The sequence below is a fragment of the Phodopus roborovskii genome, unplaced genomic scaffold (genome assembly GCF_943737965.1).
Source record: "Phodopus roborovskii unplaced genomic scaffold, PHOROB, whole genome shotgun sequence".
Classification (NCBI taxonomy): domain Eukaryota; kingdom Metazoa; phylum Chordata; class Mammalia; order Rodentia; family Cricetidae; genus Phodopus; species Phodopus roborovskii.
Window position 1 is genome coordinate 3006970 of NW_026126576.1, and position 18171 is coordinate 3025140.

At 44.6% G+C, this 18171-nt stretch overlaps 1 protein-coding gene across 7 annotated transcripts in view; it reads right to left on the reverse strand.

Moving 5' to 3' along the window:
• The window catches only part of Foxp1 (forkhead box P1), a 228855-nt gene that overhangs the window by 96044 nt on the left and 114640 nt on the right, over positions 1-18171 (reverse strand). Inside the window, exon 1 of one of the 7 annotated variants that reach the window (XM_051203461.1) lies at positions 3340-3615. The exons of 5 other annotated variants lie outside the window; for them this stretch is intronic. In XM_051203461.1, coding sequence (XP_051059418.1) covers positions 3340-3600 — 261 coding nt within the window. In that variant the 5' untranslated portion in view covers positions 3601-3615. Of the gene's footprint in view, positions 1-2811; positions 2960-3339; positions 3616-18171 lie in introns of those variants that run through there. One more of the 7 variants, XM_051203462.1, reaches the window with a different exon arrangement.

Below are 18171 nucleotides of genomic sequence, written 5' to 3' on the forward strand. Positions count from 1 at the left end.
AATGCAAGGCTGTGATGGTGAGGGTTTGTTTTTAAGGCACATTTAACTGCAAACAAAAAAAAAAAAAAAAAAGATTTTGTTTTTTTTTCAAATCAACCACTCCTATCATAAGCTTTCTGATGACTTCCAGTTTACCAACTGTGCAAGGTTACGCAACACTGCATGCCTTTAGATGCACTGCTCTAGCTGGCGGAGATTTAATTAAGATCACAGCCTCTAAAATCCCTGTCAAATGAAAACTCAGAGAAGACAATACTCTATATAGCTTCATGCACAATGTTGTCATTCCATCCCTGGAAAAAATATGAGTTAATCCACGTTTCTATGGCTGCAGACAAAAGTTCACTAATTTTATTTTCTTTTGACACTTAGACTATTTACTATTATTTGCCATGAGATCATTCCCTTCCAGGGAGAGAAGGGGATGCAACAACAAAACAAACAAACAAAAAAACCTGAGAGTGAGACATGCTGCAGAAAATGCAGTTGACATTATTATCCGACATTATCATAGCTTAGCTATGATGTCATCAATTTTCATATAAGCAACCCAAACTCAAAAGTTTCATCTGATGAAATATGTTTATTAAAAAACACAACACAAAAGCCTACCTTCTTTCAGTTACTTGGATTAAATCACTGAAAGGCCGTGTTTCTCCTTTCTTTAAACAGCCAACTTTCTGTTAGACAAGCTGCAGATTTGGGAGGAAGGGTAGCTCTTTAGGCAAACTGGCAAATATAAAGTCCACTCCTAGCATTCTGCAGAGTCCTTAGGGTTGGAAAACAAGTGTCTCTGATGTATTTTTATTTCTTCTACACTAGAATTGACCAGTGCTCATTTGTCTTGGGGGAGGGGATGTGGCTGAGTGGTATTTTACCTAGTCAAATGCATTTCAATTTGCATCATTTTGATATTTGGTTGCTTATGTCATGCCTTTGAAATGACAGGTGCTTGCAGTCTCGATCCTGACGGCCACTACACAAATAACTGTCTTGCCTGGAAGGGCTAATGCAGTACTAATGAACAATAAATCAACTTAGATTATCAAGTGTCAGCCCACAGAGTTCTACCACATCCCAGTGACTCTGGCAGCCACTGTCTGGGCAGGCAGTCTGTATTTTGGTTTCATTTTTACACACTTTTCCCTGAAATGTGTCAGGCAGCTACAAAGAACCACATAAAATAGAGACTGCCCCCCCCAATTCTGCAAAATTGCTTGTCTTGATTTGTTTTACTGAGTGATGAATTTGAAACATCCAAGATAGCCTGATATTCTTTTAAGCAGCAATAACAGCAACACATGAAAACCTGAAGTGGAATCTTAACCTGATTATGTTTGAAGTCTCCGACACTGGCAGGAGTTTGTAACACTTTACCACAAACACCTGCTTTCACTGACTATTCACAAATATATAACTATATATAAAACTGAATATATATATATATATATCTTCATGGAAAATCTCTCACAAACAAATAACGCAAAAGGGCCACCTCAGAAATATAAGTCACTTGCATCTTTAACTGAAAATATGAAATTGGCTTTTTCCCCTAACAACCTAATGATAAAATACATGTTAAGTTTTTCCCCCCCTTAGGCAGATTAGTCACTGATAGTATGATTCACGTTTCCTGTTATCAGCCTTATTTTTCCCCCAAATGTGTCACTTTCAGAATGTTGGGATCTATGGAAATGAGGTGATTTGCATTTTTAAATGGGCTTGATTAGAACATTTGGTCTGTGTGGACGAGCATGTAACAATTATCAGACATTTTAGTTGCAACCGGAAGGCCTTGAAGGAGTTAACCCCAGGGAGGAAGAGACTACATGTGCTATGCTCTGAAACTACCATCCTTTTCCTAAAGGTCCTCGGCTTCCCATCACCATTCTTGAGAGGTGGGGAAAAGTCCCTTGCAGTTCGGATAGTTGAGTTAGCTACACTGAAGTCCAGTTCAAAAGAGTTCAGTTCAGCCTCCAGCCCTTCCAACCCAAACCTTGCTCGCTACTTTATGAACATAGCCAAGTAAAGCCACTGTGGATACGGATCTCCAACCTGCCAGAGTGCAGGGTACAGTCTGTCTGCCTGCTGAGGTGCTGGGCTCTCTCCTTTCTTCCCCTCCCTCCTTACCGTGGGTGAGAACTCCTTGAAAATCAACAGCTAAGCTGCAAAGACGCCTGGACAGACAGAAACAAACTACCAGAAGCAAAAGAAACCGCCACACTGGTTCCACTGAGATTGAAGGTTTTTCTATTTCACATGCTCTGGGGGTGACATCAATCACACCCCCCCAGATGGATGCCCCCCGAGTCGTGTGAAGGGTTGGCACCGAGGGACAGCCCGAAGGGCTTTACCAAAGTGGCTGCGCGAAGGCCACACCAGCGGAAAATGAATCGCCAACACCGGGGAAAGAGGCAGAGGGAAAGAGAAATAACACGCGGGACTTCCTCCAACTCCCAACTCCACTTCACCCAGGAACAGTTTTTAAAAAGAGACAAGAGAGCGTAACGGACAGCGAGGGAGATCTGTGTCCAGGACCCAAAGGCCTGGCTTCCCACCCTCCTGTTCCTCTCCGCCTCCACTTCCAGAGCGCAACTCCGCTCCAAGTTGATCAACAGCGCCCGGGCTGGCGCTGCCGAGCCTGAGAGTCAAGTTGAAGGCTGCGGGTCGCCCCTGCCTTCCCTGGCGAGGTCCCCCGGAACCCCGGGAAGCTGGCAGCGCAGAGCCCGGGATGATGGGATGGGTTGGGGGAGAGGAGAACAAGGAGGAGGAAGCGAAGCGGGGCAAAGACGGAGGAGGACCGGGACCAACCTGACACTCTCCATGTAGCCGCCAGGCGCGCGCAGCCGGCTCGGGGCGCCCGCGCGGGGCCGGGCTGGGTCCAGCGGCCTCGGTGCAGGCGGACTGCACGCGCAAGGGGCGCTCGGGCTCGCGGGCTGCCGTGCCGCGCCGCGCCCACCCGCCCCGCCTTGCTCCACCAATCACAACCCGCCTCTAAACACCCCGCGCCGCCGCTGCGCCCCACACAATGGGCTCCGCCCGCGCCCCGCGCCCCGGCCCCCTCCGCGCGCGGCAGGTGAAACCGACGCTCGGCCCCGCCGCCCGCCTTTTGTCTCCCCAGCAACTCCTCTTTAATTGCTGTTAACCCGGTGACCCCCCTCGGGCTGACGTCTGGGCCGGAGCCGGGCACCGCGCCGGGGCGCGCATCTCCTCTTCCCCAGCCCCCCTCCTCACCCCTCTCTCTCTCTTTCTCTCTCTCTCTGCGCCCTGGGCCCCGCTGCCCAGCCAGCTAGGGCTTGTTTGTTTCCCTCTTTGAAACTGACAAAGAGTTGTCCTAACCTTCGGGGACGCTGAGCAGGAGGGCCACCCATGCGCCCTCCACCAAGCAAGCCCACAGCCCCAGCTGCTCCGAGCTACCGAAGCGGCCCACGGACAGGTTTGCGGGGCGTCAGGCTGCGCCTTTCCTCGAAAACCCGCCTCGGTAGAGAACTTTCGCTTCACGTCGGTGGTGGGGCCCAGCCTTAGTGTCCCCGCCACCCTTGCCGATCCAGAGGCCGCCTCACAAAGTGTGCCTGTGCACGCAGGGAAGGAACCCCGCATGGGGCTCCAAAGAATCCGCAACCCAACGTGCCTCCTCGTTACTTCCCCTCTAGAACGACAGCTGCCACACGTTTGCTAAGAAATAATTCTTGAAATTCCTTTCTTATTTATGCAACATCAGCCACAACAAAAGCGCCTCTCAACAGGCACTTTGAGATGACCTCGGTTAGAGACACTCACTGCTTAGATGCGGAGAGCGAAGGGCAGTGTTGCTTTTTTCTTTTCTTTTAAAGTCACCAATAACGCTAAACTTTGTTGGCTCAAGTGGCAGGATTTAAGTGGCAGGTTAGCCTAGGTATCAGCCGTTTCTGAAAACACCTTTCGATTTTGCCATTTCCAAACTTAGAGAAGAACTCAACATGTTTAATATTTAAAAAGTCAAAAAACAACAAACCTCCCAAACATTTTTATTGTTTTCTTTAAAATAAACAGGAAACGCAGTAGTGATATTAATGATTACTCACTCCCAATAGGAACCTTTTTTTTTTTTTAAAAAAAAGCAACACAATATAACCTAATAAAGGACTTTTCAGTTTGAGGTGTATTCAATGCTACGAACCAGAAATGGTACTGATAGTAATTCTAACCAAGAAAATACCTGTACTGCAGTGAGGTAAGCAGGGATAGACACCCCTCCCCCAGGAATCTGGCTGGAAAATTCAAGAGCACCCCTACTTGCCTTCCACATCTATTCAGGTGTTAAGGGTGCAGTGTACACCACTCTCAACACTTAAGTGCTCTGTGTCAGATAAATTTATTAATGGTCTTTGTCACACACACACACACACACACCCCAATCGCAAAAAAATGTCACCCAACCCTTTCATGAATATTCAATAAAGAACCAGGGTGCCTTTGAGTATGGGGGTTGGAGAAGGGCCTTGAATCTGACAGAACACCCTAACCCTATAGTCAGTAGAAACAGGGTGCTTCTTTTAGAAGGGCCGGCAGGAGCCCCAAAGTAGGAAATGAAAATAGAGGAAGTTTTCCTCAAACCAACACCCTTCGGAAAGTAGAAACAACAACTTTGAAACATACAGTGATTTAAAGAAAAATAATAATTGGAGAGTTAACAAGTGTGAACAAAGCTGGAGTAAACTGGAAATAAATGACATGTTTCCTCCAGCCTGAGATCTGCAGGAGCGATCCATATAAACTCATTCATGCCTTGACAAGTAGGGCTACCTCCAAGTAGGTCAGTGTTTATCAGTTAATAGTCTCCAGGAGCTTCAAAACAAACAATAAACAAACAGGCAAACAACAACATTACAGACGCTCAGGCCCCAGCTGTGGAGGCCAGCCTTACACAAAATAATTAAGGAGTGATGCAATGCCAATGGTAACTCAAGTGCTAAATTGCATGGTAGTAGCTGGGAGCATCATGGGACTGCAGGAGGGAGCACAGAGGGGTTTGGTAATGCCCCTTGGGGAAGTTGTGTGTAAAGGGTTGATGGTTTGGATAAGAGGGCAGGAGACCAGGCAGAGGGAAATGGCTTAGCAACTAGCCCAGAGGCCATCTGGAGCCCAGGCCACCATCTCCAAACAGACAGATGACAGAGTGACTTAGAGGATAGTTGTGGGTAAGGAATCATACCACCAGTGAGAAACCTGTCTCTTTGTGATAACCTGGGATATTCTAGCTAATTCTGGGAATCCTAGGATGGCCTCATGAGGTTTTTGGCCCTGAGATTCTGGCATTCAAGAAGAACTGTTACATTCCATGCCTCGAGGAAAATATATAAATATTAAACCTCCCAGTGACAGAGAAGTCATAGTTCCTGCCATTTTTTCTTCATCTCCAACACAGGGTTGTTTGGGAAAAGCTAGGGCAAAAAGGCAGAGACAAAGAAAAAAAAAAAAAAAAAAGAGGAAGGAAAACAATTAAGATTATTGTGGGGGCGTCAGCATGCTTACTCAGCCCCAGGAGCTGATGCAGCTGTAACTTGACTGGAAAATGCCATACCATTTTTCAGAGGGAGAAACTGAGTGTCAGTAATGCAAACTGGGACCCAGGCTTGGTGGTTAAACATGTCTATAACACCAGCACTTGGGAGGTGGGAGTCAAGAGTTCAGTTATCCTCAACTGCATAACAAGATCCAGGCCAGCCTGGGCTCCATGACAATTTGTCTCAAAACAGAAAAACAAAAACAAACAACAAACCAGAAAGGCAAAGTGGTTTTGTTTCCCCATGAGTCAAACCACGAGTGGAAGAGGCAAAGCAGACACTGGGTAATCAAAAGGGGAGGGAGGAGGAAGGGAGAGCATGGCTACACAGACAGGATACCCGAGGCAGGGGTGGGGGCGGCTCATGTTAAAGGAAGAGTGAAGGAAACGATAAATACTGACTGTACTTAAAAATATTTTTGATGCCCACATCCTAACACCCACAACAGACACTGTCTTGTTCAAACACCACATATTAAGAAACCTGTCAGTTGCTAAATGAGTCCATTGTGCACTGGCTGTGCACCTAAGAACAGATTACTATGATCCCAACCCAAACTCTAACCACCAAATAATACACCTGGGACTTGAGTCGGGTACTCTGTTTGGTTCTGCAGCGCCTCAGCCTTGAACACAGAGAAAAGGGAAAGGTTTTACTGCCCATTCTGAGCTTGGAGACAAGATGTATTAAAGGGAGAGACAAAAGGAACATCCCCTGAAGACACTATTGGACATGTTGATAAATGATGCCATGGCAGTGAGGTAGATATGGTCACAGGGCTCCGGCCCTTGTACTTCTCAGCATCTGCTTGGCCAGAGTTGCTTGCATATAACTAGAGAAAGGACACAGTGATGGGTCCAAAAATGAACTGTGTCTGAAAGGCCAAAATCTAACACAAAAGTTCACGTTCTCCTTCCTAACAACGTTTACATTAACACTTGCCCCTCTCCCCCACCCCAGCCCCACTTTTCCAATTAATTTAGTAGAGTACCCAGAATAGAATAACGGGATTTTTAAAAAATCTATTGAGTGATTCTTTTGCTGAAGCTGGGGATAGAAATTTTAGGTCCTCCTCCACCCAGCCCCACGGACTGCCAGAGAGGCCTGATTCTTCAGAAAGAACTCCCCTGCAGCATTCCTCCAAAGACCACCAGCCGGGCCAGCCAATTAGAGTTTCTAAATTGCAACAGCCATGCCCCATTCCTGAGATTTGGGCATTTGTCTCTAAGGAACCCCCGTTTCTGTCTTGATTTAAGCAGTGCTTTTACTTAAAAATATAAATTAATACATCATCCATCTACAGGGAGCTAGAGCAGTTAGCTAGCAGCCTATCGATACTGTTTATGTCGCTGTTACATCTATGTTGACAATGAAAGTAATTATGTTGTTTTTCATCTTTGCTTGTAGTTTGGCCAAGGGAAAAGCCTCCACTGCTCAGGAGTTTAAGTTTCTCTTTATGACAGTCTCCAAACTGACATCCACATCTTTACCAGATGCAACAATTTATAATGTCAGCATCACTAGGCAATTTATATATGTACACAGCATAACATGTCAACATTCAGGGAACTTATAATGGGTACATGAGCTACAGAAAACATTTACAAAAGAAAATGTTTAAAAATTCTTTACTGGGGCCGTGTCTCAAAACAAAACAAAAGAAAGGAAGAAAGGAAGGAAGAAAAAAACCCACACCAAAAAAAAAAAAAAATCCTTCATGACAAATGTGAAGACATTCCTGAACATCAAAGTAAACACAATCATCCAAAGAAAAGAGAAACTGCAACAACCTTTACAAACCCTACATCTAATTGAATAATAAATTACCTTCTTGTTTATGATAAAACTACAATCCCTTGCTTTTAACATGAAGTGAAATTTATTAGTGTGCTGCTTCTGCCACAGGGTTACAACAGATTGCACAGATGTGTGTAAAATTCTCAAAGTCGTCCCCATGAGCATTATCCTTCAGAAACCAAGGGGGAAGCCAGGGTCACCACCAGGTGACACTCTTCATGTCCCCTCCCAAGAGTGGCAGCACCTATGTCTCACCCACACGTTAACCCTGGGCAGGAAGCTTAACAGGAAGGGGGTACTGAAGAAAAATGAAAAGATGTCTCTTGGGAGGGAATGAAAATCCTTTTTAATTTTTTTAACGTTTAATTATGTAGAAACTCGCTGATATCAGATGAAGCCACTGACCATCTTTAGTGGAGTCAGCTTTTCAGGAGGCCTGTGGTGTGTGTCACAGGCAGGCAAAGAGGCAGGATAGCATGTCCCATCTTGCCCTGGAAACAAAGCTCACAGATCCTCCTCCTCTGCCAGCCACACCACCCTCCTTTGACCCTGGGTTGACACACCCTCGTGTCAAAACCTTCTTTACGCCTGCCCTCTGCTGGTAAGCCTGCCAGGATTAGGAAATTCCGTCTATCTCAATTTATTTGGAAGACAACTTTTAAAAGCCATAGAGATGTGTAAAGATTTATTAACTGAAATGCATACATTATGAGGCTGAAGCAAGGAAGAGGGGGTAGGCAGGGGGGCCAACAGCGAAATACGGCACTGTTAATGGACAAACCAACATCGAGCTATTCTACTGCCTGCTGGCTCATGGCTCAGCAGTGCAAACTCTATTTTAGCTTGCCCGGGAGAGCAACCTGCATGGCTGCTGGGCATCCTGCCTTCTCTTGCAAATTCTCCAGGGAGAATATGTCAGCGCATTTTCAATAAAACACCTTCTTAGCAGTAATGGGCCACTGTTCCCGTTTCAATAGTCCCCAAGGTTTCATGATTTAGTATATTTAGCTGAGTCAAGTTCAAGTTTTCTTCTGGCATTCAGAAGATCCATGAAAGGAGGAGGCCTCTCTCGTGCCTGTCCTATAAGTGAAAAAACAGTTTACCTTTTGAATCATTAGCTAGAGAGCTGTCCCCAAAGAAAGGAAAGCTATGCTCCAGGCTCCATCCAACAACCCAGCTTCTGAGGCTGCAGGAGGGCTAGGAGGACTCTGGCTTTTGGGGGGGCGGTAAATTTCTACAGTGGCATATTGGGGTTTAACAGTGCAACCCCTGTCAGTGTCAATGGGAAGCACAAGGCTTGTACAAATCCTTGCATAGCATTTCAAAAATATATCCCAGGATGGGAAAACGAAGCTTGGCAGATGCAACCTCAAAAGCATTTAGGAAGTCGCACCCCTGACAGTGCTTTAGATGCTGAGTAAATGATCTTATAAAGAACACCCAATCCGGCCCACAATAAATCTTACACCAGAGAAGCCCACATGGCCACGGTGGAATCCCCACCAAAGATAAATGCCTTCCACACAGTGTGGCAGAGAAACCACTACATGGAAAACATTTTCTGTGGCCCAGAAGCTCCAGACAACTCACTTTTCTTTCCTTAACAGTCAGAGATCACACACACACACACACACACACACACACACACACACACACACACACACACACACACCCCTCTATCTTTCAAAGGAGCCACAGCAGACGGCAAGAGTGTATCTACTTTCGGAGAGAAAAGTTAGAAGGCTTGCTTTGGGAGTGGGGAAGGAAGCAGAGGCTGGAGAGAACATGCCTGCAGGAACAGGACCATGGGAAGGAGATCGAAGGGTGCATCCTCACAGGCAATTTTGGACTCATGAAGTTTCCAGACAGTTCTAGGTGCTGGGACACATCCAGAAGTCATAGAAAGAGGCAGGAAAAATTGTTCTAATCCAAGGAGGCTTCAGGCGGTTTGGATCTTATTTCTGACATAGTCGTGAATAAATAGTGTAGCAGTGGTTAACTTATATCCATTCTTAGGGCCTACATATTTCCCCCAGACAAAGAGACAGCTAGATGGAAGAAGGCCTCAGTGCCCTTAATCTGTAGGTATTATCTGCTTATAGTTATAGTCCTAAGTAAAACAACCAGAAGACAGTTTAAGGATAGAAAGAGGGATGGAGGGAGAGTACTTGCTGCTCTGGCAAAGGACCTAGGTTTAGTTTCCAGCATCCATGTGGCTGCTCACAATCATGTGACTCTAGCTCCAGGGGATCTGACACCTTCTGGCTTCTTTGGCCAACAGGTACCCACATACATACATATAAGAACACACACACACACACACACACACACACACACACACCACATTAAAGAAGAAACAGATGGTAGATCTAATGGTGCATAATCCAAGCACTGGGATAGAGAGTGAGCAGTTTATGGCCATTCTAACACATGGTGAATAGAAAGATAGCCTAGGAAGTATGGACCCTGTCTCAAAACAAAGCAAACAACAACAGCAAAAGCCTGCACTTTAGAGTTTGGTAATCACCATCAAGTCACCAGTAAGGCAGAGAGCAAGAACCACAAATACACTCGTGTGGAAACTTCCCACAGCCTTGACTGGTATCCTAATCTGGAAAATAAACCCTATTGTGTGGGTGGGGTAGTGCACACCTGCAGTTCCATGACTAGGAAGGCTGAGGCAGGAGGACCATGCATTTGATACAAGCCTAGGCAAGTAACAAGACCTGGCCACAGAAACAAACAAAATACAGTGAGAAGAGATGCAGGTGTAAGAGTGGAGAGGGGCACAAGGGAGGGTCCTTACAAAATACCAGCAGTTGTGCTGCACGGAGTAAGTCACAGTCACACATGTGACATGGTTCATTTTTCATAGACAAGGTCTCAAATGCAGACATGAGATGCCCTAATGTCCAAGCACAGCTGTGATCTTGGAGCATGCATCTCCCCCCCCCCACCACCACCACCTTCCTTAACTGCCTTGCTTGGTCTGTCAATTGCCTGAAGCCTCCTCCCACCAAAATCACTTCTGAACTTCCTCCTAAGCCATTCATCTGCTTCTGTGTCATCCTGGAAACAGGTGAAAGGGCAATTTCACGAATCAGGTAGATGCTGGGAATGGCAGGCTCAAAACCTCACCTAAGGCTGGACTGCAGGGGAAATCTGGGAAACGACTGTCACCAAAATGCCAGGCCCCTTTCCAGTCAAAGAGCTCTAGAGAAAACACATACAGAGAAAGTATGTAGTTCTGCCTGCAGGCTGATTATGTATTCTTTGTGTTATTCCAAATGGCATTTCATTCTTCATGAGGAAAAGCAGCAGATGAAGCAGGAAGCTTTCAGGTCATATAGAACTTCCCTCTTTTCAAACAAATAAGGCATTGTGTCTGAACAATAGCAGGGATGTCTAATTGATCTTAATTAAATTCACTGATGTCCAACTTTTGAGATGGGTCAGGGCACATCTATGTAATGTCACAACCCAACAGGCCAGACCTCTGGGACTGAAGGGCACTGTGGTTAACTATTCCCTGACACCCTCCATCATCAGTCAACATCCACCACCATCCATCAACATCCACCTCAGCCTACCCTCCTACTCCAAGATCTTGCTTGTATCCTTCTTCTCCATGCCATGATAAACCTGACTTCTTGGTGGACAGAGACTCAAAGTCCAACCTCAGCAGCTATAATGCCTCACCTGGGCCAGCCTACCTATGGTGCCATGACATCCTATGAAACAGGACTCTTGTCTGTTCCCATTGCCCCTTGCAGAAGATGATTTGGAGTTACTGCAAGAGAAATGTGGGTGTGGGCTCCGTTGTAGCTATTGGTTACTGGTGAATCATAGAAGCACATTTTGTATTTCTTCATCCACATTAGAAGCAATTATCTGCCTCACAGTGGATAGACATTGCTACACTCTTTTGCACAGGTGTTAGTGTGCCAGTGTGAAGGTCTATAATGTCAGGCAGGACCTCAGTCCCCAGAGACATGTCTACAAGTTCTCTGATGCTGGTAACTGTAGGGGACTCCTCTGCAGTCATTCTGCTAGTGAATGGCAGAGCTGAGATGGGATTCTCTAACCACTGTCACTTCTGGAACTCCAGTTTTCTCACCGGGCAGCCTTTACGCCAGCTGTAGAGCTCAGGGAACTTAAAGGCAAGAGGAAAGAAAACCAACAACAAAAGACCATAATCAGTCTTAAACAGGGAGGTGGTGAGAATTCCATAAAGAGGTCACTGAAGGTCATAGATGAAGATTATGTCCTGGGACTTTGGCAAAGTATCTGGCAAATTAAAGGGAAATGAAAGGTGGAGTGGTACCCGGCAACACGATGGAAGATAAAATCAGAGGTAATCATGGAAGTGTGTGATACATATAGCATTCTCTGTAATTTCTCCTCACCAACAGAAAACTATAAAGTACATATTGGTATACCTACTTAACAGGTAGATAGAGTGAGGCTCCAAGAGTTTAAATGTCTCATCCAATATCTTATTGTGAGTTAGTGGAGAGTTGGGGCTTAATGATCCATAATACTCCCCTAGAGGTGAGGCTGGGGCTAGATGTAAGCCTAGGAAAATGAGGTCAGTCCAGTTTGACTCCCTTGGAAGACAAGTGTGACCACAGATCATCAACCAACGGATAAAAATTTATTCTAAAGCTGTAACTTTCTGCACTCTTTCTGCTATTTACACAAATATACAGGGGCAGTCCTCAAAAAAGGCTTGCAGGATGAAGTGCTAAGAAAACCCAGGGGCTCAGACAACTGGTGCATGCATTCCTTTAATTGGGAAGTACTTCACACTCCTTTCTATTGTGGGAAAGACTTTGTCCCTCGCCTTCTTCCAACCCAATACTAGACACCAACCAGTGACCATTATCCAATGCCTGCATGGTGCCTCATTATACTTTTGGTGAATATCTCACCTCCCTGTGCCCCATTCTCTTCAAACTCCACCAGCCAGAGGCTTAGAGAAGATAGTACAGGTTAACACTTGGGGTATCTTTCCAATATTGCCATTGTCATCACACACAACTTTCTCCTTTGGCTATAACGAATTTATACAAACCACAATGTGGTATCAGTCCTTTAGGTTTCTTATATTCCTAGGGAGGAGGGTATATCCTAACTCCCAAAATGTCTGTATGCAATAAAAGAAAACAACTGGTTGCTTTTTGCTTGAAATCTAAGTTCACTAAAACCAGAAGGAAATGGCTCCCTGAAGGAAATGGCCAACTCATTTGAATACCCAGCTGACCAGGTGTGCAACATCCAACAGCTAGAAAATCTCCTGCATGTGCCAAAGGACTATGGTGATCTGGTGAACAGTAAGCTCTCAAGGATCCACTGAAACCCCCCACCCCACCCCTTTGGATGGTTTTTCTGTTCCAAATGGCAAGAACTGTCGATTGTAATAGGCCACAAAGAGACCTAACTTTGAAAGATCTTGTGAGTTTGTGTGTATGATGTGGGTGTGTTTATGTGTGGTTATAGGTATGAGTACATGTGTATGCATGCCACAACATATGTATGAAGGTCATAAGTCAGTCCTTGCCTTCCATCTTGTTTAAGGGTCTTGGAATGCTTTGTCTGTGACAATAGTTGACCCACAAGCTTCAGGAAAGGCTCCTCTCTCTACCTCCCACTGTCTCATAGTAGAGGGGTGTCAGATGCCCATTACCTTGTCTGTCTATTTATACGGGTTTTGTGGAGTGAAACTCAGGCCTCATCCTTGTTCAACAAATGCAGCAAACCCAGTGAGCCATCTCCCTAACCCTAGACACATAATTTTTCATAACCTTTAGTCCATTTTCCAACATTTTGTTTCTGTTATCTCATGATGGACAGTGTGTGTCTCCAGAAAAGAATAGCTTTCATGGAGTCACAGCCAGCTTGGCTATGGAGAGGGCTCAGCTTGTACCCCCACAGCATCAAAGTTTTAATGGCCAAACGAGCGGATAGCTAAGAGTCTTTTCAAAATTTCTAATATACTTTCCAATGTGAAAAGTGGAAACTGCTCAGTGACCCCAGGCTACCTGGAATGGCCCCTCTCAGTCATGGTTATTTTCCTAGTTAACACCAAATAAACATGCAAGAATCCTAGCAGAGAGGCTCTCACCTGGACCTCTGGGATAAGGGACATTTTGAAATGAGACAAAGGTCAGGATGAATATTAAAAGAATGTTGTTCTGCTCAGTAAGTTCCATTGGCAGGCTAGGAAGACATACAGACTATGGGGACAGTACATGCAAATATCACAGTGGATGACATGAGCCCAAACACTGGCATAGTTGCTTAAAATGCATGTTCTAACAGCATCAATGGAATGCTGAAAAGGTTTTATTTTTCTCCTTACTTTCACTGTATTTGCTAAATTCAAGTTTTATTCATTTCTTGTCTTACCCCCACCCCACTCTTTCACCCATCACATCTCTATGTTGCCACTGTGTCTCCTAGTATTGACCTCAGTTTGGTTAAGCACACACCTACTGCTTCCCAAGCCAATAGTGTGACTTTCTTTATGCTACCTTGGCATGCTTTCAACCTGGGTTTCTGAGCTTCCCAGAAGAGGATTTTGATTAAGTGGATCTGTGATATACCTCTGGATTCTTTTTGGTGGCTAGTTTGACATCCAAGTAGGGTATAGAAACTACTGGCATAAACAGAATGGAAATACACTCAAGGGTTAGATATTTTTGTCTACAACAAGTTTAAGTAGCACTTAATTACTACTCAATTAAATACAACAAGGGCTTGGGCAGACCTCTTATCCAAGTAGAAGAAATTTCCAGAGCATTGAAGACTGAGTGGCTATCCTTTTAGAATCTATGAAAGAGAATAGGTCTCTGACATACCACCATACTCAGGAGAGCACACATCTCTCAAACTCTGCAGCACGGCTCCAATCTCTAATCCGTGGGGACTAGTTTTAGCATACCTGCTTGGGAGGCTTCTGCCTGCATAGAAGGCTCTTATGGATCTCATTCAACTGTTTCTAATAAACTAAGGGATGGAACATGGTGGGGGGGGGGGAATGGAAGCTAAAGACCAGTCTAACACAATAAAGCTGAATATTACAGATCAGGAGCCTAATAACAAAAATACCTCTCTACTAGGCGAAAAATATCTTTTCCAACATAAAGATGAATACAGACAATAAAAGAGGCCCCTGACCTACCGATCTTCCCATCCACGGCAGGGAACTAAAAACAGAACCATCTTCCTGACTCCCTAGCATCCCAGCAAATACCAAAGGGTGTCCTGTATGAGGGCCTCAGCAACCATCAGATGAACATGCACACCAAGAATAAACAAATGAATCAATGCTTTCTCTCTTTCCTCTTCTTTTCTTTGAGATAGGGTCTCACTATGTTAGCTCTAACTGGTCTGAGATCAGATGGCCTCAATCTATCTCACCAAGTGTCAGAATTAGAGATGTGTCCAATCAGCTGGGCAATAGTAGTTCACACCTTTAATCCAGGAACATGGGAGACAGAGGCAGGTGGATCTCTGTGAGTTTGAGGGCAGCTTGGAGAGTTCCAGGACAGCCAGTCCTACACAGGGAAACCCTATCTTGCAAAGCAAAACAATGTGCACCATCTTACTCAATTCTTGTGTGTGTACATGTGTATGTGTATATTATTTTCTCATGCAAATGTTTTTCTCAACCATATGCTCAAAAAGCTAAATTTGTGACTTTCCCTTCTTTTGCCACCTACAAGACCTATATCAGCTATGAGGAAAATGAAACCAAGTACTTGCCAAATATCCTCTCTGCACCTAAGATGAACACTTCATGTAAGAGAAACAGGCCGGCATTGCCATGTTAAGCAAGGTCTTGTTGATGACAATTTATAAATAAGTGATGTCAAATGCAGAAAAACACAAACCAGCTTCTTTCAATGTTTAAAAACAAAACAACTCATAGAAACAGTCCATAATATAACCAAGAATGCAGTATACAACCCTATGCAACTTGAATGACTGAGACCAACAAGGTGTACCCTACAAAAGGTAGGCTTGTGAAACACCACCAACTTCCCTTGTTCTTACTAGCTTAGTCTAACTGAAAGAATTCATCTGGGCAAAGTAGCACACTCAGTACTTGGGAGGAAAATGGAGGTGAATGGGGAGACCTGCCTGGGCTATGATAATCTGTTGAGAACATGAAAATTATTCAATAAAACATATATACAGATACAATCACATAACACACACACACACACACACACACACACACACATCAACACAAACTGGAAGACACTGCTCAAGTGTTTCTAGTAACAGGGCACTGTGAAATGAGATCTGTACTATTCCAAGGAGACTTTCCTTTATAATAAAAGTAATAAAAATATTGTACACTATTTAAAGAAAAAGGAAGCGAATGGGGAAGATCTGTAGGAAGGCCACAGTCCACACTGCCCTAAGGCTACTGAACAGTCCCAAACAGCAGGCAACTTAATTCTTCCCTTGCAGAGCCAAAGCTTCAGGAGTATCTTGATTGTTCGTCTCATTAGGTACTTGGTAGGCTGGGTTTCCCTGTGACTTTCTTCATTGCTGGACTGGCCAGCAATGAGGGCAGGAGTCCAGGTGCCCTCTGTCTAGTTCAGAGAAGGGCCAGGGGATTGTCCCCTTGTTATTCTGTCAGCCAGCCTATGAGCCACAGCCCCCCACCCCCCCCCCACTGGGCCCTGATTGGATGCTGCTGGTTTGACAATCATCCCCTGACTAATTGCCACATGAATTGAACTGCTAACTTAGAGTTCTTCACTCTGTGCTTGGATCAGGGTCTGGGCTTGCATTCACTCACATTAAAGATCTTTTTCTTTCTGATCTACAACTTCAACCTGCTGAGACCTCTAAAAAATTTCCTCATTTCACCAAAATAACTCTTCACCTGCCTCCTTCAGTAAGACGATTTCTATCTCTTCTATCTTCTCTCAATTTCTTGGATCACACAAACACACTTCTAAATTTGCCTGTTCCATTGTTTCACTGATCTAAACTGGAGTGCTACTGTTATTAGCTGACCATTATCAAGAGCTCTGTAAAGTCAGGGATTTTCCCCAAGCATGTCCTGTTCCACTCTGAAAGCATCCAGAGAGGTCACCTCATTGTGTGTACATCACAGTGCCTTGTCATACTGCATTTCATAAACTTTGTTTGCTTTGAGACAAGGGTCTCACTACATAAAGCAGGCTGGCCTAGAATTCATAGCACTCTACCTAACTCTGGGTTCCTCGGTGGTGGGACTAAAGGCATGCTCCAGCATGCCTGGCCTGTTTGTGTTTTGCTTTGTTTTAAATGTCTGTGCACATGTGAAGTGTATAGAAGTCAGAGGACACTCCAGATGTCATCCTTAAGAATACCATCCTCTTTTCAGAGTCTCACATTGGCCCAGAGTTCATTGATGATGCTTGAATGACTAATTAGTGAGCCTCGGGGATCCCCAAGATTGGAATTATAAGCCTATGCTATCACATCTGGAATGCCCTAGGGACGGAACACAGGTCCTCATCTTTGCAAGGCAAGCAGTTCTGAGACTGAATCACCCCCCTGTATATAAACTGTATCTTAAAATGCATAAATGAAGGCACTCACCCAGTCCATGCCTCAACCAAGTCCCCATGTGATTCCATGTCCATGTATGACAAAGAATCTGAGTTCTCAGGACTCAAAGAGTTGCAAGTCTGCAGTGGCATAGCAAACAGTGTGTGTGCATGTCTTAAAAGAAATCAAAGCATACAAGGCAGACACACAGTGACACCACCTTAGAGCAGAGGTTCTGTCCCTTTCTTCCTTGTGTCCCACTAGTGTGGACCATAGCTCTCCAATCATCTCTCTCCCATTGGCCTTCTGTTTCTCCTTCCTGAAAAACCAAATGTGGCTACAGAAATTTCCAAATTAAAACCTGGCAATGGTTTCTATATTCTTGTTTCCTAAACCTATAAATCAAAACTGTCTAAACAGGTCATAAATGTTCCTCAGCCATATAATGGGGGAAGTTCTGATTTATGGGGCCGGTAGAATAATTTTAAATAATTACATAAGAGTTTTTCAAAAAAATGCAATTAACACCTTTAGAAGATTTTTTTTTGAAATGAAAATGAATCTCTAGAGATGACTGTTCCCATACATACATAAAGATAGCCAGCAAAAAAAGTAAAAATACGACTTTGAGATGCAATTTTTCTTCTAAATGATCGGAAAAAGGGCAGAGGAGTGGCTATTTACAATGCCATTGCTTTAGCAGGCCACCCCCATAAGCACTCAGCTCGGTCACACCACCACACAAGAGCAATGCGTCCATCAACACCACTTCTGAAGATCAGGAAGAGATCACCAAATAAACATCTTACTCCTCTCCAGCCGCAGCTGACGCCCAGCCCCCTCTGTGCTGGTTTGACACATCCTACCACACTGTCCTTTGGAACACTCTAGATCCTCCTACCTGCTCTTGTAAATCTGCCCAATGTTCTTCCCTTCCTCTTGATCTCCATTTCTGATTCATCTCCTCCTTCCAAGTCCAAGGTCTACAAATGAAATCACTCCAAATAGTGTCTGTTAACCCTGACTCCCCCTGGGTACCAGAAACAGTCTTATCAGCTCTGGAATTCCCTTTTTCAGAACTACCAAGCAGTGTTAATTATGACTATTCAGTGGATTGAGTTCCCAAGTTCACAGAATACTTTCTGTCTGTCACTCGTGTTTTTCATTCTACTGAAACTCTGGCTTAAGTTTCTAATCTCCGCAGTGATTTAAACCCCAGGCGTACAACAGGTGACTTTAGGTGAAACCTTTAAGAAATTATTTATTATTTCCT